The sequence below is a fragment of the Wyeomyia smithii genome, chromosome 1 (assembly GCF_029784165.1).
Source record: "Wyeomyia smithii strain HCP4-BCI-WySm-NY-G18 chromosome 1, ASM2978416v1, whole genome shotgun sequence".
NCBI lineage: Eukaryota > Metazoa > Arthropoda > Insecta > Diptera > Culicidae > Wyeomyia > Wyeomyia smithii.
In genome coordinates this window covers 116,273,275-116,285,987 of record NC_073694.1, presented here as the reverse complement: position 1 = coordinate 116,285,987, position 12,713 = coordinate 116,273,275, and the positions used below count along the sequence as shown (strand labels likewise).

General features: G+C 32.6%; 1 protein-coding gene across 1 annotated transcript in view; it reads right to left on the bottom strand.

The window, feature by feature from the left end:
• Positions 1-6,420: 6,420 nt before the first annotated feature.
• Positions 6,421-12,713, bottom strand: part of LOC129716645 (homeobox protein homothorax) — an 85,297-nt gene continuing 79,004 nt past the window's right edge. Inside the window, exon 6 of the mRNA XM_055666483.1 lies at positions 6,421-9,967. Within this exon, the coding sequence (XP_055522458.1) occupies positions 9,707-9,967 (261 nt within the window). The 3' untranslated portion in view covers positions 6,421-9,706. The remainder of the gene's footprint in view (positions 9,968-12,713) is intronic.

Genomic DNA, 12,713 nt, shown 5'->3' with positions numbered 1-12,713 from the left:
CTAAGTTATGCTTTGGTCAAGTTGTTATTTTTATTTAATGATTTTATGATTGTAATACTTTGGACGGCATTACGGATTCCTGAAACCCGTTCTAGGAACAGGAAAAAAATCTAATGTTAGTTCCCTTGATGAAACCCATGACACAGTTTTGTACCAGCGTACAAGAAAGTAACCGAAGCTGTAAAGAAATCTGCTGCCATCACTTGAAAGTATCGTGGTGTAGAAAAAACAGAAGGGAGCACGGTAGAAAAGTATACGAAAATTCCTTCCCTCTAGAGAATCAGACTGAGTGAGGGTGGCTGGCTGGTAATTGGCGTCAATTTACTCTTCGCACCGTATTCCACCAAACAAAAATAAAAATAATAATAAAGATAGCAGGCAGCAGCCGGCTGCAAGACGACCGGCAACAACAGCTAGCACCGAGGAGTGGAAAAGCGGGAAAATAATAACAGCATCTAGGGAATTTCCCTCTTCGGAGCGCATCAGATCCAACCAACCATTCATCCTTACAACAGCAATCCATCCGGTACAAGGGCTGACATCGAAAATGCTCACAATGAGGGATGACGATGACGACGATAATGGGAATTTTCTTCTGGTTTTCTCCTTGCCTTCCACATCCATTCCCTCACCAGACCGACTTGTACAGCTAGTTGTGACGTCGCGACTGCATGTAAAAGTGAGAAAAGGAATCATATTTCATAATTTTCGGTACCACAGAGGGACTTAACCGGCATCGACATAGTAGACGTACAGAAAAACCACTTTCACCGTCGAAGTAATCATCGCCACAGTCAGCGTTGTTGGTGCCCCGACTCGATTGCTGACGCATACATGTTGTTTTTTCTTCATGCGTATATTAATGATTTTTCAGAACAGAGGGTGTATAAACTTGTTGTGGGGGAGTAGAAAACCAGAAGTGAGATTTTCAAATATTTTCACATTTAGGTGATTTAAATAGAGTTTAGACTGTAATTGCTATTACCAGCAATATTACTTACACAGAAATTAGCCTAGCTATGTATACAAATTCCATTCCTACAGTCTCAGCAATTTGAAGCCATAGGCTCATTGAACAATAAATCTTCATGAATATCGATCAATCAAATATCTTATTGATAAGTTCATCTTGAACGATGATGCGTCTGGATAGCACCCGAAACCGCATAAACCGCATGTCAGTAAAATTTATATGTATCTCAGTAAACTGCAACATGCTACCAGCGTCTATATAATTAGGTGCTTTTCTCTGGTTCTCCACATGCAATTATCCAGCAACAGTTACGCTGGTTTTCCTGAACAATAAGCCTCTATGTCAAGCACAATCGACTTCATCCAGATTAACAAACAATACGTAGGCGACAACTGATAAGAATAAGTTGCCATTGCCACAAGGTAGACGTCGGCAAAATGTTGACGCACACACACAGGGTCACAACACGCACTAACTGTTTTTGTCACTTTAGTTCACGGTCTCATGTTTCACATAATGCATTTTATATTTAATCTCCCTCATTACCAGTTGGAGTCATATTTAAGTTTGGGTTTACGCACTCTTGCATCTTGTGTTTCAAATGCTACAAAAACAGTGCAAACCTGGTACCAATTGCATCCGTTAAGCAGGAGCGATATCGACGCTAGTTTTGGTCACGTGTTTGGGATGTGATATTGAAGAAATTCAGTTAATGTTTACCGATGCTGATCCGATGACCGACGTTATCGTGTGCTGGGTATATATCTTACCTCGGTAGGCTTGGTCGCAACATGACAGACTGCTGTTTCACCGCCTGCAGGCACGCTCACAGCATCGACGATTTGTGGAGCGCATTGTGTAAATTATTTGTGCAGTAACCTGATCGGTAAGCATTGATTCCATCGGGAATATCGTATGTCTTTTATTTCGGACACGCAGTAACAAGCGTATTCGGAAGAATAAATTTTTGACACCAGCTCGCTATTGCCAACTCAATTTAAAAGACATTTGATTGTTAGATCTGCCACACATTGTAACAATCGTATCATGCGTATTCTGCTTACTGCTTTTTCTGTAACTGAATCCAAGATGATGCAAAAACCGCTTGATTCGCTAAATCATTGTTTAATATGTTAAGTGTATGCAATCAAACAACATAATATAATTTTACACAGTTATTAAACAGATGTTAAATCTGATCGTTTTATTTATATGAAGACATCGGTCCAGAAAGTCGGGTCAAGTAAAATTTTAGTTCGTACCGGATCAGGATGGTGACTATTTGTAATTTCATTTGTTAGTATTTGTTTCCTTTCGCAACCAGGACTCATTCATAAAGATTTAATTTTTTTTTTTTCATGAGCTATTGCTTATAAGTTGAAAATTATGGTCAGGATTTAAAATATAATGTCATTTTCAGAATTAAACCTCGTCATGATCATCATAACAGACAGAACAAAATATTTTTGATGTTCACTCGATCCAACAAATTAAAGTTGACTTTCGAAAAATGCATATACTCTATACCTTTAGATTACAGTTATCAGCAAAAGAGTTACCGTCGCACTAAATAAATCAACTTACTTAATTTTAAAACTTTGGTAAAAAGTATGATCCGGGGAATTGAAAATTATTGAATGTTATGCTAATTTTCAATTATTTTTCACTTCAAGCTAGAAAGTATAATCCTGTCACGTAATGGCTGAAACCAGCTATGGCTACAGTACAAAAAGAAAACAGGAGAGAACTTTTCCGCAAACACTGATTCCACCAGCATCCTCATACCATCCCCGTTTTAGTTGCTAACGAAACCAGTGGTGCTTTTCGTTTGAAATTTCTCTCCCGGGAAAATACACGCCATAAAAAGAGCTCTAAGCGGGCATTACATTTGAATAAAAATCACTATAAAAAGCAGTGATTTTGGTTCTCACGCATAGAAAATAAAATCGCCCTCAAATCCATGGCCACTACTTTGTGGTCTCGTTTCCGCGTACGGAGTTTTAGAACATGAAAGAAGTTGACTACCGGATCCTTACACCAATGCGACTCTGTCAATAATAGCCGAAACCTATCAGAAGCATAGGCACCAAACATACAATTATTTTCAACGAATGAGGAGCTTCAAAATAATAACATGAAGTTAGGAAGGGTGAACTATGTGATGAATTTATAATAGAAGTTGCCAGTTCACGGCTTAGAAATTGGAAACACGAATACAAATAGCATTCACACCAAACTAGCCCACGCAAGCCCATCAGTCATAGAAAGCAATTTAACACGATTGACAATCAAAATCAATATGTATAATTAATAATAATATATATATATATATATATATATATATATATATATATATATATATATATATATATATATATATATATATATATATATATATATATATATATATATATATATATATATATATATATATATATATATATATATATTTTCAGATTCTTATATATCAGCTGAAAGAGTGCAATTTTCTGAGTAAAATGTGATTTTTAAATGATGTTTATCGTTTTCCTTCGATTTTTAGATGAAGAATAAAGAACTGCTCAAAATGCCTTAAATGACAGTTGAGCAAGATCGCGCCAAATGACCTTAAATGAAGTAAACAAGTAGGTAGTGTTGCACGACAAACATATTTTTTTATGAAACATTCGGCAAGGGGGAACGTGTGGGTAGGCTAGGGTTTAGCGCTTGAGTTATTCATCCAATCGTTTTGTTGTCAAAGAATGAATTGTATATTTTTGATCAAGCATTCCAATGAACGTATGGTTTTTGCTGGAGAACCATGGACAAATTAAGAAAAACGTGTAATTTTCTAAATAATTATAATTTTTCGAGCTTAAATTAGAAATAACTCGAAAACCAATGTAGAATGTTTACTACCAAAAGCTTTTTGATTCAAAATGACTCTCTGCATCTCTTAAAATCATCAAAATACAAATATTTTGAAAAATGTTTGAATTAGAATTTTCCTAAAAAAATTAATCTACCATAAAAAAATTATTTTTCATTTCTCCATCCCGGACTTTTTTTTAAAAGTTGCGTATTAACGTCAAGTTTCTTCAAAAAAAAAAAGTTAAAAAAAATCAACTCTTTTTTTTTTAATTGAAATTTAATGTTTATTTCAAATTTTTTTTTTTGGTTAAAAAATTTTTATTTTGTACAGTGGATATTTTTTTTATGATGCATTTTTGATTCGCTACAACTCATTCTCAGACAGTTTTTCTATACAACCAACGGTTTTTGGGCTACAATGCTTCGAATAAAACCTATGCCAAAAGGCATACGCCCTTTTAGAATGTAACTCATGGGTGTGAAAAATCTCTCCACCTGTGCAAAATGCTCAGTTTGCTAAGCCAAATACGTGTGCAAAGTTTTATTCAAATCAAAAGTGGTCGATTAAATTTTCGCGTATTTCCAGGCGATTTGAAATGATTTTGCTCAGTTCTCCCATATACGTGCATGGGCGAAATGTCATTTAAAACCTTTCGAGCAGTTTTTTTAGTCTTATTTTAAAAATCGAAGGAAAAATTATTTTAAAGAAACATTTTAACATTAATTTTAAACGTTTTTTAAAAATCCCGGTTTGCTCAGAAAACGCGGCATTTTCAAATGGTATATAAAAACTGATATAGCTTTAGGACCCAATTCAAAAATCCGCGTACAAAACAACCACGTTAATTAAAAAATCCGCGTAAAGTAGTTCAGCAAGAAGCCTGTATTTAAAATTGTCCTCTTTGACTGTCATTCTGGCCGGAGGGCGGAGGGTATTTTTTGGACTAAGTCTTTTACTAGATAAACATATAAACGTTTCTGATTCCAAACCCACGTTAATTCGAAAATTCGCAAAAAAAATTATATATATATATATATATATATATATATATATATATATATATATATATATATATATATATATTTATATATATTTATATATATAAATATATATATATATATATATATATATATATATATATATATATATATATATATATATATATATTATATATATATTATTTATATATATATATATATATATATATATATATATATATATATATATATATATATTTATATATATATATATATATATATATATATATATATATATATATATATATATATATATATATATATATATATATATATATATATATATATATATATATATATATATATATATATATATATATATTTATATATATATATATATAAATATATATATATATATATATATATATATATATATATATATATATATATATATATATATATTTATATATATATATATATATATATATATATATATATATATATATATATATATATATATATATATATATATATATATATATATATATATATATATATATATATATAAATAAGCAGGCAATTTGATAGAACTGTTCAAATTTACGCACTTAAGCGATTCATAACCTACTAGACGATGGTCATTATCCGCAGATTCTGTAGAGTATAGAGTGCACCTTTCGGAAACGTTACCGACATGATGGAATAGAGAGCAGAATATTAAAATATAAAAACGATTCAACACTGCATACTGATAATTACCACTTATTTATCGATGTGAAATGCGTGTAATATTAACGAGGCGAATGAAAGTTTCGAGTGTCATTTCGTTTTCGTAATCCTATTAGATAAATGCAATACACAATTCTTACATTTTAACAACAAAACATTTATTTTGTTAGAAAATAATTAATACGTTTTCAATGTTTATAATTTACACAGCGGCCAGATTTACAAAAACTAGACACAGTTGTGTGAGTTTTTTTTTGCTTTTTGTTTTGATAAATTAGTTCTTTTTTGCTTTCATTAAAATAGAAAAATAAAAATTACAATAGTTAATAGACAATAATTTTGGATAATAAAGATAATAAAAACAGATAATGGATAACTAAAAGTTATTGATTTAATAATTTTTTGCTTATTGATGTGTGAATGTATATATTTTATCAACGGCTTTGACAAATTGCAGCTAATCACTCTTAAAATAAACTTTGCCTGAATTTGAGAACACTGGTCAACACAGGTGCACTCCAAAAGCTCAAACCGGAAAAAAATGAATGATCAACATTTCTGTGAATTTTGGTGTCGCTACTCGCATAATCAATAACCATGAACGGATAATAATCCATATGGTTTACGATAGCCCATACAGTCGTGACCATATCTCAAACTAGTTGTTAGGCACGTTTCATGGTTATTGTTTATGCGGGTAGCCATTTTCTCGTAAATATAACGTTGAAGCGACGAGCAATTACTATACGAACTCTCACGCAAGTTGACGCGTTTTGGTAATGGGTAAGAGCACCAAAATTCATAGGAATGGTTGAATAGTTATAATCTATTTTCCTGTTTGAGCTTTTGAAATGCACTTTTTTTTTCATTTTGTCGACCAGTGTAATCATAAAAAAATTAACGACCCGCAGCTTAATTCTCAAAATTTCTTCATTTTAGTGGATATTATTGTTACACTAATGAATTTAAGGAAATGACCCACAAAATAAAAGGTTAAGATAAAAAATACAGCAGGGACTTTTTTCAGATTTGTACTCTATTATTATGCTTGTTTTCAAGTCGTTCATTATTTTCCAATATAAAATTTTCGTTAACAACTAATTTTGGAATACAGGCAAATTTGTCATTAGCTACAGTCTGCTTTCAATTCTGAGTTTGTTGAATAACCTTCATTCACTGCATAGTGATTAATTGATTTGGATTTTTCGTCTCATTCACTTTTGTTAGCTACAAAAAATCATAACTTCAAAAGAACATTTCCAAACATAATGAAAATTGTCTAAAACATTTGTGGTTTTTCGCTATGATATAAATAAAAATCACAAATTTTGCTTTCTTGTATACTGAGTATGATTTTCTTTGTCTGCATCTGCCTTTTCTACTTAGCATTGTAATTAGTATAGTATTTTTCCTTGCATGCGCGTCTGATAATAAAATTTTTAAACTAAAATGCCCATATAGCTTGATATTTTTCAATAATTTTTATACAAAAATTCGAGAAAAATAATATTCATGTTTGTTTGTATAACCGACAGAAACGCGTTTCACTAGTTACCTATTCAATGTTGCTAGTTTGCCCTCTCTTAAATAGTTTACATTATATAGATTGAATTAATTTAAATATACCTTTCTTTTTACATACTTACAAAAATATTCCAATAATAAAATATTTTCGTTCATTTCCAAATTGTGTAGTTTTATTTATTTCTATTAAATATAGTTCGTATACGCTTTCATCATATTAAATTTTATTCTTAACATAGAGGCTATCTAGGTAAAATGTATATAGGGTTGAATTTAGCTGGTAGTCATTGAATGATTTTACTTCTAATTTAGGGATATTTTATGAATTCAATCTTCAAGTGAAATCATTTTGCAGATTTTTTGTTGCTACTAATGTTTGGTTTTGATATTCATTTGTTGCTGTTAATGTTACAGAGATGTAAAATTTATAAAAAATGTGGAAATAAATTTAGTCACTTTGACTTGTTATGAAACGGGTGAAATTAAATATATGATAGAACGGTATCTCTAAAATTGCGTGTATTGATTGTATTCAAGGATTCTAAATAAATGTCTAAAACATATTTGGTTAACTGAAAATAAATTGTTTTTAGTTTATCGCAGTATCCTGTGTCGATTTTTTTTACAAATCATGAGAATCAAACCCCCTTGCAGTGTTTCGTAATCGAGGGATTAAAGTCGTATACATAATAATGATTTCGTTCACATAACTCTATGCGATCGTTTTTTTAATGGTAGATTTTGCCTAGTTTAACAGATTAGTAGGTACAGCTGGACAACAATATCATTTGTTATCCAGAAAACTACTACACAGAAAAATTTCAGTCAAATGTAAATTACGTATATCGCTCGATTCATCCTTAAAAGATTTCATATTTTCTTTCTGATCAACTTTAGAAGTCCGACATTATACGAAAGAGGCAAAGAATACAACTAAAATTTAAAATCCAGAACATTTATTCTGAGATATCGGCATCGTTCATTATATTTTGGCCTTAATGTCTATTTTCCATACACTATAGAAAATTCAAAATGTTATTGAATGTTTGATCAATGTTGAAACTCAGATATTTTCTAGATTCTATGTATTCTTGCATCAAAGAGTTCAACTCGAAGCGAAGGGAAATCGACATTGAACAATCGTATTGAAGAATCCAGTTCACCGAAGGAAATAAAAAACCATCATAACCTATTCTGATGGTTTTGTTTTATATTTTGTTGTCCCAAACCCTCAGAGGTACTATTTTGATCGTTCAGAGAACCAAAGTCTGTTATTTTTAGTAACTAATAGCATGATAATACAAACAAAAACACAATAATTTTTTCAGAGCAAATACATCTGTACATGCAAACGCGGAACGATTTGACAACAATGGCGATTACCAGGTAGTGTGCTGTTGAAATAGAAAGAATAATTGAGCAGTTTGTTAGTATTGTATTTTAACTTATAGATCACCGACGGTTTCATCAAAGAACCTTGGCTCAAAGCCTCAAGAGTTCTTAAATGCATATATTTATGTTTACAAAAATATTTGAGAGGTAACCGTCAGTGATCTTAGTATCGTCCCAATAATCTGTAAAAAAATTACGTTTAACATTATGAACCAACGACGTGAACCCGTGCACACTCACGCATTGTTGCCAAATTGTTCCGGTAATCGAAATTGGCGAGCTATATGGGCTTCTTGCAAAAACGAAGTATACTTGCTATATTTTCTTTATCATTTCCTGGCTTGCCTTTTACAGGTGGTTTGCTTTGTAGTCGTTCAATAAAATTTGAAATTAGCTTTTACTTTTCATCCTTATACTTTAATTACGTATATAAAGTTGCTTTTACAATCTATACTTTAGATTCGTACGTTTGTCGCATCACTTTTCTTTATTCATTTTGTTTTGTATTTATAATTAAGATGCAAGAATGAAATTCTTTCTGCTGTTTGCTTTTACTTGAAACATTGTTGAAATTCAGGCGTTTGCAGCACGTACAGAATCTACAATTCATTCAAATTGTCTGATTTATGCATTTCTCTTTCTCTCTATGCTTAATGTTTCACGAACAGGATTCATGGTTCAAAGCGTTGTAATATGCTAGATGAAAAACGAGATTATACATACACACAAAAGAAGCTTCGCACCTGAACCGGTGGTCCGAGTGTGATTGTTTGCACTCACAGACTTGTTAGCAAATCTTCTTTTCCACTTTATTTATTATTTGCATTGTGTTTTTTTTTCGTTTTTCTCTCTGTTGCACATGCACACTTGCCATTTCTCCGTCGGTTCAAGTTTTTGCATCCAGACGTTTGAAATTGTTCACACATGGATTTGAGTCTTATAACAGTGATGAGCTGAGTCCTGTAGTGTGGTTGCAGCTTCTGTACATGTTGCAAACTTCTTTAATCATCTCAATGTCGCTGGAACGTAAGATGTTAATGCAGATTTACATTGGCGTGTATCCATTTTGCCTTGTCTCTAAAGTATCAAGTTTTAATCAATGCTATGGTTTCGCTTAATTTTTGGTATTTTCGTTCTCAATTTGTTGTATCTAAAGTAGTACAATTAAGCATAGTCAGCGCGAACTCAAGCGTAGTTGTGGCCATTATTCCAGGGCATTGTGAGCACCCGCTTCGTTTTTGCAAGAAGGTCATAGTCGTACTACGAACATGGGTGCACCACCGCATTGTAGCTCGCCAATATAGGACCATGTGCTCCCGCGAAGGGGGTACTCACAACGTCTGGTGTGCTAGCTCCATCTGTATGTGATGTTGAATCTGCATTACTTCTACCCTCGCCATTGGCACCGCCTAATTCTGGTGGTTTGGTGGTGTCCCGTTCGTCGATCACTAAGTCAATTGGCATTTTACCCTTCAAACATGAAATATATCGATGACAAAAATTATCGCATAACTCGTGTACCTGAAAGAGAAGTTAGAAATAGAAAAAAGATGTCAGACGTTGGTCTTCTGTTAGACGTGGGGAATGTCGTTCGTCAACGATATCGTGTCTACTGTGCAAAATGTAATGGACAAGTGTAATATCCTTTATATGAAAAATAATTTAGAAATGTGATAAATTCAGGCTACCTTTCTGATTGAAATTTTGCAAACTGAATTAAAAAATGTGCTAACAGAGTCGAAATTTTCATTCGTCGCTGCATCACTGGTGAAAATTTAACTATATTGACGTTATGATTCTTTTGTTTTAACTTTCATTTTACCGATCTGAAAATAAGTATATTATAGGTAGTACTCCGGTTGACTATATTTTATTCAATAATTATATCAATTTCCCACCTCCTAGTTGGTCTCGAGGTACAATGCTGACCTAACAAGTCATTCGCAAGTTCGAGTCGCGGCTTGGGAGAGATTTTTAGTGTCAGAAGGATCGTAGCGCCTGCCTCACAATGGAGCCGTTGCGGAACAGAGTGATCTATGAGTTTTATGCTTAAAACGCATCTACTCAAAAAGCTAAAGTTAGGAAATAACGAAAATTTCAAAACATCGAGCTTTAAAACTGATCATATTGAAATTTAGTCCAAAACAGAATGGCCATTCTGTTAAGGAACATGGTCTATAGTAATAGTACACTATTATGTAACTTGTAACATATTACATGTGATGTAACATGTTACATGTAATGTAACATAAAAAATGTAACATGTGAAAGAACATGAGTAATACGTAACATGTTGTATAGCATATAACATATGACATTACCCGATCAGTCAAAAATATCAGGATTATAACAAATCTTGATATATTGTTACGCACTGTTTTGCATCAACTTGTGTTCTAAACTTGGTCTCGTTAATAGTTAAAATATCAAAATTTCTATCAAAATTACTTACTGATTATAACAAAAATGTTTAATCAATAATAGTATATTTGACACGGCGATTAAAACAAATTATAGCAAGTTTTGTAAGGTTTTTGGCAGAAAAAGATCAGAATTAGTTAGAATGTACATTATTTTGTCAATTTAATAATAAATTCTGTTATAAATATGCTTTAGAAAAACACACTTTTGAACATTCAAGTGTATGATAACAGAATTTGATATAATTCTGTACTTTTTATCATTCTGGCATATCAAGAATATTGCAGGCTTTGTTATTTCTATCAAGTTCAGATATATTTGTGATACCCGTTTGTTATAATTGTTTGATCGGGTAGCCATTTTATATAAGTTAACGTCATTTTCTTTGTCATTTACAAAGTTTGTGTACATAGATCACTGTTTCAAAACGATTCGAGGATTCCAGCGAAATATATATGAAGTCAGAGGGGTCTATGTACATTGGTATGATAAAATCACTAATTACGAAAAAAGATGCTAATTTTATGCATTCCCGTGTTAAACCGCTCCATACCCTTTCTATTAAAACATTTTATTCGAAAGAATTCGTTGAACAGAATTTTATTAGGAAATTTGTCGAAATTTGCCTTTTCTGAAAAATTTGCTTGAAAGCCACTCTGTGCCACAACGGTTTAATCGCCATGTACACTAAACAGTTGGCCGCAAAGTATATGTATAACAAACAGAAAGTCAAGCTCCGAATCGGAATATAGCATCAAGACTTTGGCTTTTTGTTATATAAGATCAAACAACTATAAAAAAACGCCAGGAAAAGGCTGAGTCAAGTCAACTTTGCCGACGGCCGTACGTCGTACGACAAATACGTTTTCAACCAAAAAGAGACAACTCAACGATTCTGACAACTAGCAACAAAAGTTGCTGAGTCATATTAGAATTTCAACAATCACTATGCAGAATTATATACAACTCTCCCTGGTATCTTCTTATTCACCTACTCCCGACGGAGGTGAAAACAGCTTGTGGTAGCCGTTGTACCCGTCGTCATTTTCACTTTGCCGTCTGAGACAGCCCTAGTAATTATTTCGCTGATCAGAATCGCTCGACATACGGTGTGCATCCAGCCTGTTGCTCACGATTACTGTAAATGTATCATCACTCGTCATCGTGATTAAGCAAAAGCAGAATCTAAACTATTTTTCTGACTGGACACATCACGCGCATAATACCGTTTTGTTGCCAACATCGGTTACCACCAAATCATGAGTGTTATGGACCTTTTTTGCCATCCTGCGATATGTGAATGATTCGGTCTAGTACAGAAATCTGATTTTGTCTTCATGGAACACATTCGTTAGTCCGCATTACGGCATTTGTTTAACTCTTTCTGGCTCTTCCGTTTCATGAACATTGTTTACATTTTTTCTAATGTAATCGAACCATTTAAGACATTGAGAGCGAAAAGTATATGCAAGCATATACTATTAATTTTCTCAAATTGCAGAAAATTGGTATATTACTCCAGAGAAGATTTTTTGCGTTAATCTGGTTTCGAGTTTTCATCAATATTGCCCACTTTTTGCCTTTCTCCTAGAAAGGTATAGCAATCACTTGCAAAACCGAAGATATAAAAGTGCTCCAAATGGCCGAATGGCATATATCACTCGACTCAGCTCGACGAGCTGAGCATTTTCTGTATGTGTGTGTGTGTTTGTGTGTGTATGTGTGTGTATGTGTGTGTATGTGCAGATTTTTATTCTCACTCACTTTTCTCCGAGATGGCTGGCTGGATGGCTTCATGAAATTAATTGTAAATGAAAGGTCTTTTTGTCCCATAAGACCCTATTCA